General features: G+C 45.8%; 1 protein-coding gene across 2 annotated transcripts; it reads right to left on the bottom strand.

The window, feature by feature from the left end:
• Window positions 1-3,928: 3,928 nt before the first annotated feature.
• LOC140588143 (uncharacterized) lies at window positions 3,929-17,212 on the bottom strand. Of its 2 annotated transcripts, XM_072709312.1 has the most exons (8): window positions 17,104-17,212; window positions 16,163-16,299; window positions 10,114-10,242; window positions 9,323-9,344; window positions 9,090-9,137; window positions 8,903-8,941; window positions 6,786-6,849; window positions 3,929-6,371 (listed from the first exon to the last, which is right to left on the bottom strand). In XM_072709312.1, the coding sequence occupies exons 1-8, from the start codon at window positions 17,147-17,149 to the stop codon at window positions 6,077-6,079; spliced, it is 780 nt and encodes a 259-aa protein (XP_072565413.1). In that variant the 5' UTR covers window positions 17,150-17,212; the 3' UTR covers window positions 3,929-6,076. The 2 variants fall into 2 exon arrangements, with proteins under 2 accessions (XP_072565413.1, XP_072565418.1); XM_072709317.1 differs by lacking the exon at window positions 10,114-10,242.
• Window positions 17,213-24,007: the final 6,795 nt, after the last annotated feature.

Here is a 24,007-nt window from a genome sequence, read left to right as displayed (position 1 = left end):
GCCCCAGCATAGCTCATGCAGCTTTGAAATTATACCCATAGAGCCGCCAGTTCGCCAGTTTCTCCTCTGTCTGTCTCTTGCACAACTTCACCCTGTCCTGCCCTGCTCCTGTCCCTCTCTGAACACAACCCCCCCCTCTCCCTCACTCATATGTCCTGCATGCAGCAACAACATGGAGACAGGCACAGACAGGGGGCAAGCTAGCAAAGAGGAGCTGTTTGGTTAAATAATATATGATGGGAGTTTATTTTTTAGCTGTCTATTTGTTATTATCTTATGGAAAAAATTATTGAGATACATATCATTGTTGTGTTGCGTGTGTAACGGGTTGTATTTGGTATTTATATAATTTCACAAAAATTCTTTTATAGTTTATTTTGTGCTTAATTTACAGACTAATCAGATGGTTGGAACTACAATTCCCGTCAGGCTGTTTCTCCTATATTAGCCGCTCGCGCCTTTTTACTCTCACTTCTGCTCTGTTCGAGGGAAGAGGTAAGAGCGTGGGCGCGAGCTTCCAAATAGCTCACAGATTAATTAAGGGATATTGGTGGAAATTAATGGAATGCACGTGTCTTGTGGATTTATATTGTAGGTGGGCAGGAGAGCTAAGTTGTCGGGGAATTGTAATTCTGATAAATCCATCAGGTAGGTCCAACTTTTTCTTGGTATGTCGATGTACATAAAGTTTTTGTTAGCCTCTCACTTCTGCTCTGTTCGAGGGAAGAGGTGGGCAGGAGAGCTAAGTTGTCGGGGAATTGTAATTCTGATAAATCCATCAGGTCGACCTATCAATAAAGGGACGGCGGACTTCCAGTACCTCCAGTTGAAGTGACTCATCTTTTCCTCCACACCTACACACTACCAAAGAACCAAGAAACACAACGCAAAGAAAGCACTAAAACTGGTTTAATGTTTATCTTTATGACCATTGACTGGTCGGTTTCACTGCATGGTAAGGAGCAGTAACTAGACCGGTCACACGTGCTCCAACGAGCAGGAAAGCAGGCAAGACGAGCACTAGACATTACGAACGTCAATGACAGATCTGGGAAGACTCATTCAGACACGGACTAAATACACAGAACAAGGCAAGAGAAACAGGAAACAGGTGATGACAATCGGGAATTAACACGAGGTGGGCGTGGCACACAAGAGGATCGGACAAGCTGGGCGTAACAGAACCCCCCCCCCCCCCCAAAGGTACGTGCACCGGGCGCGCCCCAGGGGAGACAACGGATGAGACGAGGGAACAGGACCTGAAAGACAAAACCAAAACATCAGCGGGGCACCGGAAACAGAACAGACACGCAGAACAAACACAAGGACAGAAGCCAGGACAAGACCCGACACAGAACGGGAAACGCAGACAAACAGATCAGGAAAGGAGACACAGGAGAAGGCGAGAAAGGCGGAACAAGGAGCAGAAACAGGAGGGACGAAGGGACGAGGAGCAGACAAGGGAGACCAGACAGGAACGGATGGGGGACGAAGGGGAGCCCGAGGGAGCCCAGATGGGCGACGGGTGGCGGCCGGAGGGGCCGCAGGCGAGAGGGAGGCAGGGGCAGCAGGGGACCACGCAGAGGCCAAGGAGACAGGCCGAGGGAGTGACGGAGGGGACACGGAGGGAGCCAGAGGGACCACCGGCGCAGGCCGGCAGGAGGGGGAAGCCGCAGCAGGCGACGGTGCAACCGGAGCCGGTGAAGGCACCGTCTGACGCCCAGCCGAAGCAGGGGGGCCCGGAGGCGGCCGACACGGAGCCGGAGGAACTGCAGGCGACCTCGGAGCCCCAGCCAAGGCACGCGAGGGCGAGCCAGGGGGCAGGGCGGGTGGGACCACAGTCCTGCGCCGGTGTCCCCTCCCCTTTCTGGAGACTGACAGGCGGGGTTTCGGCCAGAAGTGACCGTGCCGGGGCGAAAGACAAGGAGTCATTAGGGAGGTCCCCGAGGGGTCCCATGCGAGCTCCTCCTCTATGGAGGCAGGAGCGGGAGTCAGGCTGTCCGGGACCTCCTCAGGAACTAGGACCAAAGCTGGGGGGACTGGAGTCAGGGCAGGAGTCAGAGCCGCGGTCGTGGTGGCAGGCGGTGCAGCCGGAGTCGCGGGCGTGCCGGGCTGGACAGGCGAGCCGGGCTAGACCTCAGGCGGGACCTCTGGTGCAGGCGGGTCTGGCACAGGCAGGTCCGGGGGCACCTCGGGCGTGCGGCCAGCAGGGGGCGCCTCAGCGGGCACCTCGGGCGTGCGGCCAGCAAGGGGCGCCTCAGCATGCACCTCAGGCGCCGCCGACACGTGGCCAGCAGGGGGCGCCTCAGCGGGCACCTCGGGCGTGCGGCCAGCAGGGGGCACCGCAGCAGGTGCTGCCGACACGTGGCCAGCAGGCGGTGCCACGGGCAGAGCGGCGGCAGCAGCAGGCGGGAGGTCGGGCACTGCAGCCAGCGCGTCCAGGTCCGGCTCTTCCCGGAGTTGCTGGGTCCCTTTAAGGGACCGTGGGACCCGCGAGATAGCATCCAAGACTGACCCGATCCCCACATGTTCCAGGCGGCCGCCCTGGAACATGGAGGCTTGTGGTGATGGTGGCTGTGCGGCTGTGATGATCCTCTGGGGCTGCTGAGTCAGGAGGGGGTTCCTCCTGACATTCCTCGGGAAGAGGTGCTGCGGAGAGATAACACGCCCCCAGGAAGATCGTCGGGGCGGTTTCTTCCCCTTTTCTCCTGCGCCTCTTCTTCTTACTCCGGCAGGGACAGGTAGGTGGAGGCGGGGTTGCCTCTGAGAAGGAGAGCGGCGACTGCCGCTTCTCCTTCCATTGGCCGACGAGCTGCTGCAGGAGAGCGTGCACTTCCACCATTGCGTGCACTTTGGTGCGTGGGGTAACCTCCTGTTCCATCAAAGGCGCCTGTTAGTAACCTCTGCTGTAGACTGTCCAGGCCCAAAACTTTCTTTCCTTCCTTCTGTACTCTTCTAGCAGTTCTGAGTTGGTGTAAACTTTCTGAATTTTGTTTTGTACATACTTTTCATAGGAATTTCAGTATATGGTGTCAATGACTAAATTCTCATTTTCCCACTGTTTTTAAATTATCGCTATAAATGAATGTACTTTTAATATTTTTTCTGTCATTTAAAAACCTCTCGTTGAACATCTGTACATTTAAAAAAAAAAAAATTATCATACCCTGTTTAAATTACAACACAACATAGCTTCAGACAGAGCTTGACGCATTGCATTAATGGGAATTTTAGCAGAAAATGCAATAAAGTACAAAAAATTCACATGTTGAAATTACTGTTTGTGCAAGGTAGATAGCACTACTATCTTTATTGTGATACTTTGTTATATTACTAAATTATATGCTTTATATTTCAAATCTTTATTGCCGTGGTATTTCAATGATTTCATGAGAATCACCCGTCCTACTGTAATGGTACTCGGTCTTTGCCTCATCCTCGCGCGTTTTAGCCGTTGTTTAATTACCCGCCGTGTGTGCCTAAGTGTAACTTCCCCGTGTTTCCAGGTCATTCAGGGCTTTCGTGTTATTGTTGCTTGGTGTGCCGTACCTTTGAGGAGTAACATAAAAGAGCAACTTAGTGTCAGTCCGCCTCTCTTCGTTTTCATTCGCTGTCGCTGTGATGCCTCGGTCTGCTCGGTGCTTCAATAGAGTACAATATTGTACATAAAATATCGTGTATTGTAGTTTCACCATTGCATCTCAGTAGGTCGTTTTTGGTGGTTTATCATAAGCTGCAATGAGTCTATATTTGTCACTTATGAAGAGCACCCTTGAGTAAAGTGGTACCACACGTTCTTAAATGTTCCAAATTGTTGGTGATTAATAAAATTAATAAAATCCACCCCCCACCCCCCCAAAGGTCTGAACCGAACCATGGATTTGGAGAATCATCGCACCCCTATTAAAAATCCATTGCAATCTTGAAAAAATATTTGAGTTTTTTAATGATGATGGGAGATTCTACCAGATGCTGTGGCATTAAAATAACAGCATGTTCTGCCCACTTCTCATACCCCACCCCCAAATCACCCTACTTTCAACAAGGATGTTATACTGTTATCTTGAATAATGTACTGGAAGTGAAAAACATTTACCCATTCAAAAGTCGAAATACTGTAACACAGACCATTGTAACCCGGGAAGCGTCTGTATAACTCGTTACTCTGAAAGTGTGTATGACATGTACAGTAACACTGTTCTTGTTTTCACAATGAAAAAAATTACTTTGCTGTTCAATCTTTTTAAAGCATCTGGGTCTCATTATAATGATTGGCCAATATAGTAGGGATGTAACGGTATCAAAACTTCACGGTACGGTAATACCTCGGTATGAATGGCACGGTACGGTATTTATTGACATCTGCGATGTCAGCTGCGTCTAGAGTGTCTATTTCACGTGCATTGCGCCTGACTTCAGAACTCAGTAGGGCTGCAGCAATTGCCTGTTGTTGCTCCAGGTAGCGCTCAATCATGTCAAGTGAGCTGTTCCACCTAGTTACTACATCCATTATCAGTTTATGTACTGGCAGGTTTAACATTTGCTGCTTGGAGGTCAGCACAGCTGTTGCAGTTGAACTGCGGTGAAAAAACGCTGCTACACGCCTCACTCTGCCAAGCAGACGACTGACACGGTTTACCTTCAAACCTGCCTGGGACGCAAGGTTTAAGGTGTGAGCAAAACACTTTACATGTGGGGACAGACCAGCCTCTTTCACCGCTACACCCATGTTTCTTGCGTTGTCAGTAACCACAGCGATGCCCTGGTCATTGTTGTTGTAAATCATGTCGAGCTCCCACTCTGAAACAGCAGATTTTAACACCTCGCCTATGTTGTGTCCAGTGTGTGACTCAAAGAGTACCCGTGTCTGTAGGACAAAAGTTTTTATCTCCCATTCACTTGTCATAGCATGTGCTGTGATGGTAACATAGCTCTGAGTAGCTCGTGAAGTCCACCAATCTGTGGTGATTGAGATGCACTCTGCTTGTTTGAGGCTCTGTGCAACTTTCGCCCTTGTCTCTTTGTAAAGAGCTGGAAAATAGTTTGACTAAAGTGTGGCCGCGACGGGATTTTATACTTTGGCTCCAGCATGTTTACTAACCTCTTAAAACCTTCATTATCCACCACCGAAAAGGGCCGTAGGTCTTTGGCTATATATTCACCAATGCATCTTGTGATTTCTTGTGCTCTGGCACTGTTGTGGGGGAGTGAGGCTGTAAACGCTTCTTTTATAGTCTTTTGGCCCGACTGGATTTTGCTCCTCGTATCTTCACGTAACTTTTCGGGGTGATGATTTAACAAATGGCTTCTCATGTTAGTCGTATTCCCCGACTTGTATTTCACCACAGTCTGGCAGTGCCTGCATACCGTATTTTCTTTGTCACCTTTTCTCCTTTCTCGTTTCTTTTCAGAGAGAAACCAAAATGCTTCCACACATCGGATTTAAAAACCCGCTTTAGGTTCGACCATTTCCATCTCTTTTCCTTCGCCGCTACTAGCAGCAGCCGCCATTTCCGCATTACTGGATCTGTAGCGACAACAGACCGCAAAGGATGATGACCACGCCTGGGCTGATGGGAATTGTAGTTCCCACTACCAACCGTTCGCTCCATTCGCCTGAGCAAACTTTTCTCAGAAGACCTATCGTTTTATCAAGTCATGCGACCACGGTAGTATCGAAAAAATTTGCTATTGCGGTACGACGGTATTTACAATACCGTTACATCCCTACAATATAGTGTTGCACCACACTGCTCAGATGATGCTTACTTGTCTCCAAATTGTATTTAAAAATATGCATTATCCTGAGGTCAGTGCAAATGGAATGACGAATGGGATGTGTGGATATATTTTTCCATGCATTTGCCAGGAAATGCACGCCCAGTTAAATCTGGCTGTAGGGTCATAACACTCTCACATGAAAATTATACAAAGCACTTGATGGTGGGAGCTACATAAAAGCAAAACTAAAGGGGAAGGATTTTTTGTCAGCTCCTTGGGCTCATTGGAGCACAACAGCTAAGAGGTAGAGAAGATTTGGCAGGGAATGGCTGAGTTGGAGGAGGCCTACTGTGAGCTAACAGCACGTCTCTTGATCCTGGAGGACGGCTGCGACGGGTTGCTCAAGATGGTGACCTTCACCACCAACCTGAAGTCCATGATGGTCACCATCTGGCAGGTCCTGGCTGAGCTGGAGCAGCTGCTGAGTGACCTGACCCTGTGTGTTTGACACCTGGCCTGGGATTTGGGGCACGAGGTGGAGGACGTTGTCCTGCTGCAGGATGCTATCACCAGCCTCAGCGCCTCCCTGCAGCTGATTGCCCTGGTGCCCGATGACAGACTCATCCCCACAGAGACGCATCACACGATGCCTGCAAGTTAAAGGGGAATCACAATGCAAACTTCAATGGTGATCAACATTATAATAAAGTCAAGTACTACTGTTAAGAACTGAAGTCCATGTACAATAAAAGTTCCTATATCTGGCAGCGTTGGGACTGAGGTTCTGCTAGATAACCGACTTGCAGGATAGGTGAATGTTATTCTTGAAATGTCAAATGAAGCTGGATATTTGACAGAACACAAGAGATTGTGAGGACAGAATGGCAGATCCAGTGGAAACACTACTAAAGCATGTTGTTCTGTAGACATAGGCAGATACTGGCATAAGTATCAAAATGCCTGTCTATATCTTGATATTCGCCCCCTGACTTTGCTAATCATGGAATCCCTGAATGAGGTCATTACTGCTGCAGGTAACAAAGTGGAATCAAAGTGGAACGTACCTGTATTTTACTATGAGAACCAGGAGCACTGTAAACACTCCTATTACAACAACAACAACAGCAGCTGTAGGACAAAGAACACAAGATTAACAGACAACTCATCAGAATCATACAGAACCATCTGCAGAAAAACACAGGTCTCACAGGTCACTGAAATAAAGGTAGCTGATTACGAGAAAGATCTCGGTATGTATGTTGATGCTTCCATGTCCCACTCTCGCCAATGTGGGGAAGCAATAAAAAAGGCGAACAGAATGTTGGGTTATATCTCTAGATGTGTGGAGTTTAAGTCAAGGGAGGTGATGTTACACTTATATAATTCCTTGGTAAGACCCCACCTAGAATACTGTGTGCAGGTTTGGTCACCATACCTCAAGAAGGACATTGCTGCCTTAGAAAAGGTGCAACGAAGAGCTACGAGAATGATTCCTGGTCTTAGAGGAATGTCTTACGAGGAGAGGTTAGCGGAACTGAATCTGTTCAGCCTTGAGCAAAGGAGACTAAGGGGGGATATGATTCAGGTCTATAAGATTTCAGCCAAATGACTATTTCAATATTAGTCTAAATACTAGAACTCGTGGCCATAAGTGGAAATTAGCGGGAGAACATTTTAAAACAAATTTGAGGAAGCACTTCTTTACACAGCGTGTAGTCAGAGTATGGAATAGTCTTCCTGCTATTGTAGTGGAAGCTAAAACCATGGGTTCCTTTAAATCAGAGCTAGATAAGATTTTAACAACTCTGAGCTATTAGCTAAGTTCTCCCCAAACGAGCTTGATGGGCCGAATGGCCTCCTCTCGTTTGTAAATTTCTTATGTTCTTATGTTCCTGTTTGTCCAAATTCTGCCATAAAAGAATCCTCACTGGTCAGTTTCAGGGCTTTTCAAATCTGGCCCTCAATTCCAAATCCAGGTCATGTTTTCTGTTCTCCCAGGCGGTTATTTTTAAAAATACTGATTCTGATTGGCCACGGAGGCTTCACACCCAGCTCACAGGTAAAAGAAGTGTCAGGGTCAGCACCCATCTGTCCCAGCCTTTTGTGTCTCCTCCTTGTTTGCCCAGCAGGTGTCGCTGGCCATCCTGTCTTCCCTGTTGTCCAAGTCCTTAGTGTGTTTCCCTAGCTCCCTAGACTGTCACATGGCTCAATGGGCTGACTATGCACCTATATACCCTGTAGTTGTGAGTTTGAATCTACCCACCTCTGTTTCTGTATTTATTAGATATTGTTCCCTAGTGTTTCTTTTGTATTAGTTTTCTTGTCCTAGGTTTTCTCTGCTTGCGTTCTATTTTGTTCCTTGGGTTCTGTTCCTAGTGTTTTATTCGCAGTTTATGTTTCCTAGTTTTTGGTATTTAAGTTCTCTAGTTTCTGTCTTTAATTATTATTAGTTCCACCTGTTGCCCGTTTTCCTGTGCCAGCCCTTGTTGATTGTTTCTCACCTATCCTGCGTTATCTTGTTAGCTCTCTGTATTTAAGTACCTGATCCTGCTCTGTTCCCTGTGGAGTCACTGACTGTGTCTTGATTCCGTGATGTTGGTTATTTGGTTTTGCTATATGCCATATTTGCTTCCCTGCCTGTTCTCTATGTTACCCGTTTCCCTTCATGGATCATTTTTTGTTCTGTTAGTTACTTTGTTCCCCTTTTTAATTTTGACCTCTCGTGGTCCATTTTCCTTGTAGTGCTTCCAGTGTTACCAGTTTCTGTAATAAATCCCCTGTGTTCTTGTGGACCCACAAGTGGATCGTCACCTTCCTTTTTCCTCGCCTGTACCATGCCTGGCTCCTGACAGGAAGGCTGGAAAATCATCAGTTCTCGGACCTTGGGGACCATGATTTGAACAGGCCTAGTCTATGTTGTACATTGTGCTCAATCCTACCTTACAATAGATACTCAAATGTATGTAATACTGGATCAATCTCATTATCTTAAGAGCCATCATTAGTGAAGGCTATTTCCATAGTCTAGTTTGCAACAATACATTTTACTCCCCTTTATCAAGCTTAGTAAAGGAATTCAAGTTGGTGTTAAACCATGTAACAAGGTTATAAATCACTGTTTGGGACAAGAACCATTTAGTGCTGTGTCTGAGGAAGCCTTGATAGAGTTCCTCTTACTCACCAATGGATCCACGAGTTGTTTTCTCTTCTTGTCTATCATCTAAGTTAAACAGGGACACAGACAAAGAAGGAAAAGATTTTGATACTGAAAGTTGGTGTTAAATCATGTAACAAGGTTATAAATCACTGTTCGGGACAAGAACTATTTAGTGCTGTGTCTGAGGAAGCCTTGATAGAGTTCCTCTTACTGATGAATCCACGAGTTGTTTTCTCTTCTTGTCTATCATCTAAGTTGACTAGTGACAGAGAGAGAAAAGTGGTCACTTTGAAATGGAAATGATACAGTATGCAAGTACTAATTGTAGAATCAGCCATGAATAGCACAAAAATTACACGATACATTCAAAACTACCATAAACAGGGGGCTGATTGTTCAGTGGGCAGTGCATTTGCTAGTGATGAAAAATATCTAAATCTTTACCTGAAAATCTGAACTTGGTGACCTGAAAGAGAGAGAGAGAGAGAGATTCAGATGTGAGAGGTATTTCAGTCAGTGTTGCTAAAACCTTAAACCTATGACTGAAAATTAGTCAGAACTCAGTAGAGTAGGGTTGCCACCTAAATCGTATTATCCAAAGTTTGCCATTTAGTCCAAAGATTATTATATATTACTATATATATTAGTAAACTAATATATAATACACTGAACTATAATAAAATATCGAATAATAATAAAATAATATCTTTGGAATGAAAAATTAGATAAATGTATTTTTCTTTTGATTTATTTATGATTGTCATGTTTCGTCCTCCATAATGGACACAGTATACATTCGATCTTTGAACGCATTTCATTGGCTAAAAAGACAGCATAATCCCTTTCTATTAATCGACTAAAGCTCTGACTGAATGTGAGAGCATTATTCACACAGATATTTTGTCCTGCAATGAAATTAGTTTTTTTTCCAGGACAGACGACCAAAATCCGGGGTGGTCCCGGAAAATCCTGAACGAGTGCAACCGTAGTAGAGTGTCATGTAAGTAGGGAATACTGTATTGTCTTAGAATTTAAAAACATGTGTTAAAAAATATTTACGTTTTGCGTAGAGATTTATGTTATGTACTGAAGGTATGTGTTTTTTTCCCCCAACACATGGGTCATTTTCCTGAAGAGAATGTGATCATTTTTAACCCAGCTGGTTTACTTCAAACATTGTGAAGCATGAATAACTTAAAATGACCTTAATAATAAAATTTTAGTTTCAGTCAAACCTGGTGGCAGTGCAGTGTCAGCGTAAGGTTGGCGCATTTCTCCAGCCAGATTTCTTGCGCTGTCACCTCAACCACAGGAGGATAGATGTCGAAGTCCCGCTTCGGGTAGTACGCCACGGGGTACTCATTCTGAAATGTTTTTTTATTTCTCAGTTCTTCCCACACAGACCAACTTTAAAGGCCCACAGCTACAGTCAAAAGAAAGGTTACAGTTTGTTGACATCCGGATTTGAACCCGGGACAATTTGCTTTCGAAATGCACTTATTTGAGAAGAAAACTTTAATTTTACATACACACATGTATTTGATTTTCACATGTATGCGAAACATTCGTAAGTCTCTGATATCACGCATATTACACCTATATGGCCTCGTGATATGCTACTTTTATATCTCGCATTTTTATGTATACAATCTCATTATGGTGGGAATACATAGTACAATACGTAAAACAATTTTGAAATGTTATATACTACATCGTCGATGCGTATTTTTAACGAAAAAGCATGTTTGTGGAATTTGCTTATTACTGTAGTCCATAATGATTATGATATTTGGAAGCTAGGTTGCTGCCTTGATGTTTCATGTTTTAAATATGTATAATGCTTAGGTATGTTTTAGTCATTAATGCAGAGGAGTCCGGATGGTACGGGCAGCACCGATGTAAAGTATATCTTGTTTTTGTACATTTTGTTATATTTACTTTGGTTCACATTGAAAGGGAACAATTAGTAGCGGAAAACTGAACTGTTCGTTTAAGGCGAGGGTCATGCGACCTTGGAAAGAGGTTTTCCGGTAATGTTGTAAAACTGTCGAAAAAAGGGGCGGGGAAAAAAGGAAAATTGTCGTGGGTGTAGAGGTCGGAGCACTATCTGTATTGTTCGGTTCGAAGTACTGTAAATCAGATAAATGCAAGTGGCAAATTATTAAATCAGTTCCAGTCATGTCGCTTCATACCTATCAGGGGTGTAACGTATTTGGTGTTTCCACCCAGTTAGCGTCGTCCTCTCAAGCAAAGTGGTGAAAGTGAAATCTGCTGGATCGCGTGGACACGCGCACTTTGTGTATGGAATCAGATTTGTGCCAATATCATCGAGCAAAACTTTTTTGATAAAGCAAAAGAAATGTCATCTCAAAGGTAAAATTTATAACTTGCAAACACATATTTGGTTTTTTGATAATGTTTTCCTTTGTTTACGCTGCCAGCTTTCTCGCTTGCGCTCCCTGACTTTTTGCTTACAGTTCTGACACAAACTTCTCGCGTGGGCAAGCTCTGACACCGGTTGTACAGGGACCGAACAGCCCTTATAAGGCAGCCTGGCACCCCATACTCCCGGAGCACTCCCCACAGGACTCCCAGAGGGACGCGGTCGAATGCCTTCTCCAAGTCCACAAAGCACATGTAGACTGGTTGGGCAAACTCCCACGCACCCTCCAGGACCCTGCCGAGAGTATAGAGCTGGTCCACTGTTCCACGGCCAGGGCGAAAACCACACTGCTCCTCCTGAATCCGAGGTTCGACTATCCGACGGACCCTCCTCTCCAGCACCCTCGAATAGACCTTACCAGGGAGGCTGAGGAGTGTGATCCCCCTATAGTTGGAACACACCCTCCGGTCCCCCTTCTTGAAGAGGGGGACCACCACCCCGGTCTGCTAATCCAGAAGCACCGCCCCCGATGTCCATGCGATGCCGCAGATGCGTGTCAACCAAGACAGCTCCGCAACATCCAGAGCCTTGAGGAACTCCGGGCAGATCTCATCCACCCCCGGGGCCCGACCACCGAGGAGCTTTTTAACCACCTCAGCGACCTCTGCCCCAGAGATAGGCGAGTCCACCCCCAAGTCCCCAGACTCTGCTTCCTCATTGAAAGGCATGTCGGTGGGATTGAGGAGGTCTTCGAAGTATTCCTTCCACCGACCCACAACATCCTAAGCTGAGGTCAGCAGTGCACCATCCCCACCATAAACAGTGTTGATGCTGCACCGCTTTCCCGCCCTGACACGCCGGATGGTGGACCAGAATCTCCTCGAAGCCGTCCGGAAGTCGTTCTCCATGGCCTTGCCAAACTCCTCCCATACCCGAGTTTTTGCCTCAGCGACCGCCGAAGCCGCATTCCGCTTGGCCCGCCGGTACTCATCAGCTGCTTCCGGAGTCCCACAGGCCAAAAAGGCTTCAGCTTGATGGCATCCCTCACCGCCGGTGTCCACCAGCGGGTTCAGGGATTACCGCCGCAACAAGCACCGACCATCTTACGGCCACAGCTCTGGTCAGCCGCCTCCACAATGGAGGCGCGGAACATGGCCCATTCGGACTCGATGTCCCCCGCCTCCCCTGGGACATGGGCAAAGTTCTGCCGGAGGTAGGAGTTGAAACTCCCCCTGACAGGGGATTCCGCCAGACGTTCCCTGCAGACCCGCACTATACGCTTGGGTCTACCAGGTCGGACCGGCTTCCTTCCCCACCAGCGGAGCCAACCCACCACCAGGTGGTGATGGGTTGACAGTTCCGCCCCTCTCTTCACCCGAGTGTCCAAGACATGCGCCTGTAAGTCCGATGACACGACCACAAAGTCGATCATCGAACTGCGGCCTAGGGTGTCCTGGTGCCAAGTGCACATATGGACACCCTTATGCTTGAACATGGTGTTCATTATGGACAATCCGTGATGAGCACAGAAGTCCAATAACAAAACACCACTTGGGTTCTGATCGGGGGGGGCGTTCCTCCCAATCACGCCCCTCCAGGTCTCACTGTCATTGCCCACGTGAGCATTGAAGTCCCCCAGCAGAACAAGACAGTCCCCGGGGAGGAGCGCTCTCCAACACCCCTTCCAAGGACTCCAAAAAGGGTGGGTATTCTGAACTGCCGTTTGGCGCATAAGCGCGAACAGTCAGGACCTGTCCCCCCACCCGAAGGCGAAGGGAGGCTACCCTCTTGTCCACCGCGGTAAACCCCAATGTACAGGCGCCCAACCAGGGGACAATAAGTATGCCCACCCCAGGTCGGCGCCTCTCCCCGTGAGCAACTCCAGAGTGGAAGAGGGTCCAACCCCCTTCGAGGAGCCCAGGCCATGCGTCGAGGTGAGCCCGACTACATCTAGTCGGAACCTCGCAGCCTCGCGCACCAGCTCAGGCTCCTTCCCCACCAGAGAGGTGACATTCCATGTCCCTAGAGCTAGCTTCTGCAGCCGAGGATCGGATTGCCAAGGTCCCCGCCTTTGGCCACTGCCCAGCTCGCACTGCACTCGACCCCTATGGCCCCTCCTACAGGTGGTGAGCCCATTGGAGGGGGGACCCACGTGCCTTGTTCGGACTGTGCCCGACCAGGCCCCATGAGTACAGGCCTGGCCACCAGGCGCTCGCCATCGAGCCCCACCCCCAGGCCTGGCTCCAGGGAGGGGGCCCCGGTGACCCGCATCCGGGCAAGGGAAATCGTGGATCCAATATTTTATTCATCATTGGGGGTCTTGTGAGCCGCACTTCGTCTGGTTCCTCACCCAGGACCTGTTTGCCTTGGGTGACCCTAACAGGGGCATAAAGCCCCGGCAACTTAGCTCCTGGGATCATTGGAACATGCAAACCCCTCCACCATGATAAGGTGTCAGCTCCAGGAGAGGTTTTCAACTTTATAACTGTCATAACTTTATTTTACCAGGTAAATTAACTGAAAAACAGTTATAACTGCTTTACGTGATATTCAGCAGAAACAGCAGATAAAGCCTCAGAACTGCCTGGGATACAAACGTCAGGACCGGAATGCATTGCTGTTGTACTGTAAGTGGCTGCATGAAGTCGAATGCACCCACAGATTCAATTGCTTAGCCTTGGTATCCCGGATGTATAATTTGTATTTTTAACCTCGTATTTTAGCATGTGAATTCAGACCATCGAATTGGAGCAATTTTGAAATGTTGTCTTTGAAATTTTGAAAATTTTTAAACCCCGATGGTGCGTTCGTTTTTCCTCTCGGAACTCGGAAATTTCGAGTTGAGTGACATCACGTCCGACAATCTCCCGTTCGAGCTACCCACATCTCGGAACAAACATGGCTGCCTCCATGAACACGCTGCTCTGTGTTGTTGCTTTATATTTTAGCAGATTTGGAGTGAGATAATTTTTTCCGAGAGACAAACAAACAAGAAACACAAACTAGTCAAACCGCATTAAAAGCTTTATAAAATATTTTAGTACATTCATAGCGATATTCTTTTTTCGAGAGGCAAACAAACTACAAACAAACCAAAGACACTAACAAGTCTGGTAAAAATCTAATATTGCATGCTAGGATACTGTTATGATATGATATTCTCTAAATCGAACACGTTTTATAAAAATACATTTAACAAAATAAACATTTTTAAAGATTTAGAAAATAGAATTACTGTTGAGTGTGTAAGTCGCATGTTGAAATTATGTCACAGGGGCAACTCAGACAACAAAATCTTGTCCGACTTCAATGTCATAAAAGACGCATGTTTCTGACGGGAAATGACGTTTTTCGTGACGTTTTCATCCAAGTTCCGACTTGGAGAGAAATAATCGAATGCACCATGTTTTATCATTATAGAAAATTTGAAGACTATAATGCAGAGGCAAAAAAAAAAATCAGATGCATATTTCCAATGCATAAATATTCAATGCTTGAATTTAAAATTCAAAATAAATATAAAATTCAAATTGTGATGAGACAGATTTACTTCCATACATTTTTAATTAACAGCGGGACTGGACATTCACTACCCACTAGCTAATTTTTACTGGATCCGACAACAAGATTAACAAAGTGTAAATGTTGATGTTGTTTGTGCTGCACCATACATTTTATTGTGCTAAATTAGAAGTGAAGTTAAGCTTTTGCTATGTAATTTAGCTTCTACCTAATTATAATTAACATTAGCTAATTTGCTAATGGTAATTAGGTATAAGGACTGCAAGATAAGTAGGCTTAGTTATACTGTGTGTGTTTGGGGGGGGGGGACTGGGCGATATGGTAGTTGAGACATCTTCGCTTGAAGATGGGGTAGGGTGACCAGATAATCCATGTCAGGGAGGACACTCTGAGCTAGGACAGGAATTGTAAATTACCATTTCAATTAAAAGGACTTGGATTTCACTTGAGCACTGCGTTCTTGTTATGTGCTGATTGGTCAGTCTCCTATAATCATGCATGTTTCACTAATGCTAATGTGAAACAGCTGGATGAGTCAGTCAAGGAAACAAACCAAAGTACAAGAAGAGCTGAACTATTTAGCCGAGCACAGGAGCCTTTCAATTTGAAAGTAGTTTGTAAAACCCGAAGTAGCTCAAAGTGTCCTCCCTGACATGGATTATCTGGTCACCCTAATATGGGGGAATGTCTGTTTTGTTGAGTGTAAACAATCGCATTCATGTGATGAGGGCAACCAGTGAATCCAGTAACAATGATCGTCGGCCGCAACCGCAAGGCAAACTAAGGTATGGCGCAGTGTTACGTGCCGTAAGTTTGGGGGTACGTGCCGTAACTGAAACTGTACTGATTCCAGGAACAAATCAGACAGTAATTCAGCAAATGTTTCGAAGGGATTTAAAAATTGTTGGCCAAATTGGGGAACCAAATCAGAAGGATAAATCGAGTTATTCAAGTTTGGAAAGACAAATTCAGAGGACATTAAAAAAAGGGGTATGATGAAAGCGAAATAGTGGAAGCTGTCATACAAGCTATAACGCCAGGACTGAAGCTGAAGAACTAACTGGAAAGTCTGAAGGTAACGTCAGTAGGTGTAACAAATCTGGCTGGCTGCCGAGCAAAGAAATATGACTGTCAACTACGGTTCGATTCTTCCTGAACGATCGCTGAAGTACCATAACTGTAGCATATTGTTCATTGGGGATGGTCATACAGAGAAATATAATTTCAAAATAAATAACTAATAAAAGTTGCAATTATCATTATTATTTTCAACAAGACTAAGGCGAATACTATACATTGATCCAAGCCTTGAAGCGTGAGCAAACAAATGAGCAACCGTGGTTTCATTGCAGGACTGAAGGAGCTCAGACAGCCCTCACCTGCTCTCCACGGTTCCATTCTTGCAGACACAAGGTGATGTTCATCCCCACCGTGGCTTCTGTTTGGATGCGATACCTGTCCCCGTCTCTCAGTGATGAACAATTCAGGTTTATGGTAGGCATACTATCAGAAAAACCTGCAAAAAGACAATTTGTTTAAAATCCACCTCGTCTTATTCCCCAGAATCATGCCCCCCCCCTTCCGCACGCCGTTTAATTTTCCCCTGCCGAAACCCAGATAAAGTGCTAAAAAGGTAGAAAGGTCTTGTCGAAAGAACTGCTTCGATGTAGCTCGGCATTAAGCCTTTTCCTTATAGGTTAATTGGCGTCAATGGAGATGAAAACGCTTAACGTGAGAAAGTCGATCAATATTACTAGCATTTCGGTTTAGATTTTTGCTGGGTAGAAGTGTTTATAATCTATGGAAGCCCATTACTATGGAAGCCCGATTCCGCCAGGTAGTAAAAAAAAATATAAGCCACGGAATCTCGCAATTGCGACTTGGTAAGTTAGAATTCTGACTTTATATCTCGCAATTGCTACTTAGTAAATCAGAATTCTGACTTTATATCTCGCAATTGCGACTTTAAAAGTTAAGACTTCACACGTCAGTTCTGTGGTGCGCGAGATGTACAGCCGCAGTAATAAGATTGTACGTCACAGACCTGACGTGAGAAGTCAGAAGTCTTAACTTTTAAAGTCGCAATTGCGAGATATAAAGTCAGAATTCTGACTTACTAAGTCGCAATTGCGAGATTCCGTGGTTTATATTTTTTTTACTACCTGGCGGAAATGGGCTTCCATAATAATCAGATACGTCTCAAAATAGGTGATTATTAGTCACTGTTTCTGCACGTTTAGCCACATTAAGCTTTTTCACGTGAAGCGTTTTAGAACATGTTTCTTACGCCACTATTGAAATATAAATACATTTTACTTACGTGAGATTTGCAGCAGTAAAAAAAAAATCAGTACTAAACTTGCCATTCCACCGTGACGACGTATGTTACAGATTTCACAGATTAGTATTATGCAACCAGCGCCTCGCCGCTTGTGTCTCTAAAATACTAGATAATTAAGGAGCAGTCACAGGCAGGGCAGGTGTTGGAACAGGAGGAGGAATAGGTGGAGTCAGTGAGTCACCCATGTGGTTGCTCCACCCCCCAGGGATCGCTCATTCAGTAGTTTACTATTACTGTAGAGATGTGGCTGTCCAGTGTCCAATGAGAATGCGCATGTTTGACTCTTCTTGCGCCCTATTGGTCCATTGTCGTCCCGCAGGGGAACGGTACAGTACATACCTCAGCATCTGAAAAAGAGTGGTGTCTGTACTGTTACATGCTGTAAGTTTCCAGAGGAAGCCAGCAGGCTCTCCGGACCTCCCTCCCTCCCTCGATGTCATTCGCCATCTGCATCTTGGCTTGGGTTGGGGAACGTCAGAAAAATAAACAGGGAACGGACAAGGGAATGACAAGATAAAGCGGGAATGGGAAAAGGGAACAAGGGATCTTTTTTTGTATTTTATTCACAGACACTAGGTGCAACAGGCTTCAGGAGTGACAGAGGCCAAAATAACAAACAAAACCACATCTAACGAATACAACCCAAACTAAGCTAAACCCTAAGTGAAAATAAGTAACCAACAAAACGACAAGAGCTGCTGGCGATAGCTTTCGCAACAAAACGCTTTCACCAGGATGTTTATGGCAACATGGTGACTGTCCAATCAGATCACAAACCGCTTGAAATTATTTTCAAGAAGCACCTGAGCAAAGCCCCAGCATGCCTGCAGCGCATGTTACTGCAGCTCCAGCGCTATGATCTACAGATAAAGTACACTTCGGGCAAGGACATGCACGTTGCAGATACCCTGTCCCGAGCTGTTGTCACTGACTGCATGGATGATGCGGAAGAGGATCTGTTTGAGGAGAGAGTGGTCCATGCGATGGAGGTCACCACAGCATTGGGCATGGACACTCTCAAAACACTGAAAGATGCCACAGTTACCGATAATGTCCTACAGAGTGTACTGAAAATGCTCCACACAGGCTGGCCTAAAATACGGTATTGCCTCTGACTATTGATGGCTAGTGACAGGATTGTAATTCCTCAGAGCGCGAGGCAGACGATGCTTGACAGACAGCACCTGGTGCATCAAGGGATACGCATGACATTGAGCACATGGTGGAAAGGTGTGCCCCATGTCAACAGCTCCAGCCACAGAACCACAAAGAGCCTCTAATTCCACATGAGATACCTGAACTGCCATGGCTAAAGATCGGGGTTGACATCTTTGAGTTTCATGGACAGGCGTACCTTGTGATGGTGGATTATCTGTCAAAATATCCAGAGGTGCTCCATCTGCCTGACAAGACTGCCCACACAGTCAAACGCAAGATGAAAGCGGTTTTCGCCAGACACAGGATTCCAAAGGAGATGGCGAGTGACCATGTTCCGTTTGCGAGCAGTGAAATGAGACAGTTCGCAGCTTCATGGGGAATAAAGCTCATCCACTCCAGCCCTGGATATCCGCAATCAAATGGCCTTGCAGAAAGGATGGTGAAGATCGTGAAGCACGCACTGAAGAAGGCAACACTGACAGGTACAGACCCACGCTTAATTCTCCTGTCGCTCAAAATACACCAGTGACTACTGGTACAGAGTTCTCACCAGCACGAGTTCTCATGGGAAGAGGACTATGCAGCACCTTGCCGAGCTCGACAGCTGTGTTACAACCTGCCATCCCAGCTGGATTTCACTCCAGGCTGAAACATCTACAACCCAGAAAAGAGCACTACTATAACCACAACTCAAGACCTTTGCCTGAGTTTGCTTCTGGTACCAAAGTACATATGGCCACACAGCATGGATGAGTACCAGGCACAGTCCTTAACAAACGAGTGGAACCATGTGCATATGATGTGCAAACTCCCAGAGTGGTATCACGTTCAGGAGAAACAGACGTCATCTGAGGAGAATCCACCCGAGTCTACAGGGAGAAGATGTCATGGATAGCACTGAGGAAACCCCATCGTCATCTCAGCCACGCCCCTCCGGGGATTCCGGTCGATAGGGCTTCCCCCGAGGTGTTCGCGTCCTGTCAACCAGTTGTTCTGGTCGTACCGGTTGCTCCCGTTCCAGACACTCATCTCCCAGCTGTGTCTTGTTTACCCCGGTTTCGGTGTCACTATATCAGGCAACTCGGTTCTCTGATCAGTGCGAGATCTTCATGGTTTGCCCTGAGTTCGAGTGTTTTTTCCGGTGTGTGTTTCCCTGTGTTCTGACCTCCGCTACGTTTTCTAGACTCCGAGTTTCTGCCTGCCCCCTTTCTGGACCGACGCCGATCGCCTGACCTCAGCCTGGACCCTTGACTGTGTTTTTCGCCTCTGCCTCTTTCTGGACTGACGCTGATCGCCCGGCCCCTGCCTGGATTCCCGACCTTGTTTTTCGCCTCTCCCTCATCTGTACCGAAGCCGATCTTCCTGCGACTTGGGAGCCGCCTGAGTGTCAGCCACGCTCTCGGGCTCTGCCCTGGGTACTTCTGACCTTCCCAAGGAAAGAAGTAAATAAACAATCAGGACTTACAGCTTGCCGCGTCAGTGTCCATCTTCTTGCCTTCACAACAGAAGATGAAGCTGGGCTCTTGGAGCAACCAGTGAGTACACAAAGAGAGGACTCAATGTCACAGATCCCACCAGGATACACCCTCCGGTGAAGATGAAGGCCCCTCTCCAGCTACCTCCATTCGCAGTACACGAAGCAGGAGACAAGTAAAACTACCAACAAAGTACAGAGACTTTGAGATGGGTTGATGCTTGGGGTTTGCCCCATGGAGGGGTCAAGTTAAAGCTCTCTGTATATGTGTATGTGTTTTAGGAGTTTAGGTTTAATCTCTTTGTTTAGTCAGTCTAAAGCATGACAGCTAAAAAAAAAAAGAATTTAAGATTGAAATGTAACACCTCATGCGTCTTAAGGTTTGAGCACCATGAGTAGGATTTCTGTTTGTCAACAGGTGTTATTTCTTTGCTGTTGCAGGTTCAGTTAAGTATGAGATGACTCTCACACTTTGAAAAAGGGGGATGTAGCAGATTGCTGAAGAGATCTGTTGATCATGGATTGATTGGTTGTATTGTATTGGTAACTGATTGTAGAGATCTGTTGATCATGGATTGATTGGTTGTATTGTATTGGTAAGCAAGTAAACATTTTGAGGGATAGCCAGCATGGATTTAGGAGAGGTAGATCCTGTTTAACAAATCTGTTGGAGTTTTTTGAGGAAGCTACTCAGGAAGTTGATGATAAGAAGGCCTATGATGTCATCTACTTAGATTTCCAAAAGGCTTTTGATGTTGTTCCCCACAAGAGGCTCTCACTTAAACTCAAAGCGACAGGTATTTTAGAAACTGTAGCGACCTGGATTGATAACTGGTTAACGGATAGGAAGCAGCGAGTAGTTATAAGAGGCTCAATGTCACAGTGGGCCTGCGTTCATAGTGGGGTACCGCAGGGTTCAATTTTAGGACCACTTTTGTTCCTAATTTACATAAATGATATAGACACCAATATATACAGTAAACTGGTGAAATTTGCAGATGACACCAAGGTGGGTGGTGTAGCAGATACTGAACTAGCGGCTCAGCAGCTACAGCGGGATCTTAATTTAATTAGTGACTGGGCTGACACCTGGCAGATGAAATTTAACATAGACAAATGTAAGGTACTCCATGTAGGGAGCAGAAATATAAAGTACAGGTATTTTATGGGACCTACTGTTGGGGTATATCTCCAGGTGTGTGGAGTTTAAGTCAAGGGAGGTAATGCTAAGATTATACAATTCCTTGGTGAGACCTCACCTAGAATATTGTGTACAGGTTTGGTCACCATATCTTAAAAAGGACATAGCGGCCTTAGAAAAGGTGCAGCGTAGGGCCACAAGAATGATTCCTGGTCTTAGAGGAATGTCATACGAGGAAAGGTTATTTAAGCTAAATCTGTTCAGCCTCAAGCAAAGGAGACTGAGGGGGGACATGATCCAGGTCCATAAGATTCTAACAGGTTTGGATGCTGTTCAACCGAATAGTTACTTCAGCATTAGTTCAAATACAAGAACTCGTGGCCATAGGTGGAAATTAGCGGGAGAACATTTCAAACTGGATTTAAGGAAGCACTTCTTTACACAGCGTGTAGTCAGAGTATGGAATAGTCTTCCTGATAACGTAGTGCAAGCTGAATCCTTAGGTTCCTTTAAATCAGAGCTAGATAAGATTTTAACAACTCTGAGCTATTAGTTAAGTTCTCCCCAAGCGAGCTCGATGGGCCGAATGGCCTCCTCTCGTTTGTATAGTTCTTATGTTCTTATGTGTAAGACGGTATGCTGTTGATGATGTGTAATAAAAGGGACATGGCTGGATCCCACACGAGTTAATCTCTGAGGATTTTATAACTTAGCTGTAAGAATACAACTCTCTATCTCTCTCTCTCTCTCTCTCTCTCTCTCACACACACACACACACACACACACACAATTCATTTAACAAGACTAAAACAACCACCAAACTTCCCCCTCTCCAGCAGCCGCCAAGACCCTCCCGCGCGTCTGGAGCTCAGTCTGTGGGCATCGGCATCCTGAATGCCCACCAAAAAAACACACAAAAAAACAACACGCCGCACACAAGGTCTTCTCGCACGTCCCTTGCAGATCACTTCATCCGAAAGTTAAATCTAACATCTAAGCCCCGCTAATCCTCTGAACCGCTAAACACCCACCTGATGACATTTTCCCAATCACATGTCATCACAGTAGCAATCAGACGCTGTCATACCAGCGTCATTATTCATTCAATGCAAACGCAGACACTTCATTCTCAGATTGTTCAAAGCCTTCTTGAAGCACACTGGGTGTCTCCCAATGTTTGAAAAAGAGGTTTGAAGACTCAAGTCATGTTTTGGCACAATATGACACACAATATGACACACGCCTCGAAAGCTTCATAAAGCGTCACCGGCCCATCACTACTGCACGTGACGTCAGAGGTAGAGCGTGTAAGTAGCAGAGGGAACAGCAGCCAGACCCTCTTTCAAATAAAGGGAGCATCCAATCCAGATAAAGGATCCTTGGAAGTACATTCATTTTCACTATGTTAATTTAGCCTAATTATGAGAGAGTTAAGTTGTTCCATCAGCGATTTTACCTAAGATACACTATATGGACAAAAGTACTGAAACACACGTCATGATCATTGAATTCGGGTGATTCAGTCATACTCATTGCCACAGGTGTATAAAATCAAGCACCTAACCATGCAGTCAGGTTTACAAACATTTGTGAAAGAATGGGCAGTTCTGAAGAGCTCATTGAATTCAAGCATGGTACTGTCATAGGATGCCACCTTGTGGAAGCATTTAGGAACAACAGAACGTAAAGTGTCAGATCACGTGAAGTAATAGCGGGGTCGCCGAGTTCTGATCGAGGCACATAGTGCGCAAGAGTTGCTAACACTCTGTTGACTAAAAACTACAGAGTAACAAACTTCCTCTGGCATTAACCCCGGCACAAAAACTGTACACCAGGAGCTTCATGAAATGGAAAGATATTTTTTTATTTAAGGGATAATGGGATCTCTCTTCGTCTATCAGCCCATTCTTTGACAAAATCTGAGAAGGACTTAACTGTTGCAGTCTGTGAGGATTAGAACAATCTAGAACTGGGTGGATTACACAGTTCAAAATAAATACTAAAATATAGAAATATATATATATAAAAATACATAAAACTAATTATACAAAATTATAAGAAAATATGAGAACTAAATTTTAAGTGCTAGTTGCGGAGGTAGGTGTCTCTAATATTTAATGCCCTGACCTACGTCGCTGAATGTAGATGAACTGCAGGGCAGGCAGGTTTGTCCTGGTGATTCGCTCACCACACGGTCCACACTATATCACCCTCTGTCAGCTCTATGCTCCAGGGAGCTGCAGCTGCCATTCCAGGCAGTGATGTTCCGAGTAGCACTCTAGGTTTTTGCCAGTGAAGATGAAATTTTGAGTTTCCTCAGATGCCTTAGGTGATACGGTCACTGCCTTACTTATTACACCAGGGCCGACGAATGGGTTGTCCATGTCAGCTCCTCAGAGATGTGTACATGTGGCTGCTAATCCTCTCCACTGGAGAGGTGTGTACTTCCTCTGTTACTCCTTCTTGAACTCCATAACCATCTCCTTGGTCTTACAGACATTCAGGTCTAAGCTGTTAGCCTGGCACCGCAGAGACATCTCTTCCAACTTGTGCAGGTACGCCATCGCATCCCCCTTGGAGATCAGACCTGCCAACACCGTGTCATCCGCAAATTTCATGATGGTGCCGGAGCTGTGTGTGGCTGTACTGTCATGTTGGGGTGTGGGGGGATTTAAGCTGATTTAGTCCCTATACCAATGCTGAAACCAAACATAAGACCCTTGCTTTACTCCACTTATTTGCTGCTCCACTGAGGTGCGCTGCATACTTCTGGCATGTATTTCTTGTTGCAGTATCTTTGTTTCCAAATTGGTTGAGTAAAGATCGCGATGTTCTCGAAACCACAAAATATATCGGAGTAAAAAGTCGGTGTGCCGTAGATGTAGCGAAGTCAAAGTAAAAACTGCAACAACATGAAATACTTAAGTAAAGACCAAACCCAGAGAAACTATTTTAATGCAGTAATTAACTAATTGTACTTCGTTACTTTTACACCTCAGTCTTCATGCTAATGACAGGAGCAACCGTTATTTAAAAAAAACGGTACATTGCCATCGCTAGTGTCGTGTTGTTCCCCCCCCCGTACTGTAGATGGTGGTAAAGCGTCACGG

The sequence above is a fragment of the Paramormyrops kingsleyae genome, chromosome 1, assembly GCF_048594095.1.
Source record: "Paramormyrops kingsleyae isolate MSU_618 chromosome 1, PKINGS_0.4, whole genome shotgun sequence".
In the NCBI taxonomy this organism is placed as follows: domain Eukaryota; kingdom Metazoa; phylum Chordata; class Actinopteri; order Osteoglossiformes; family Mormyridae; genus Paramormyrops; species Paramormyrops kingsleyae.
This window is presented reverse-complemented; position numbering and strand designations above follow the sequence as displayed.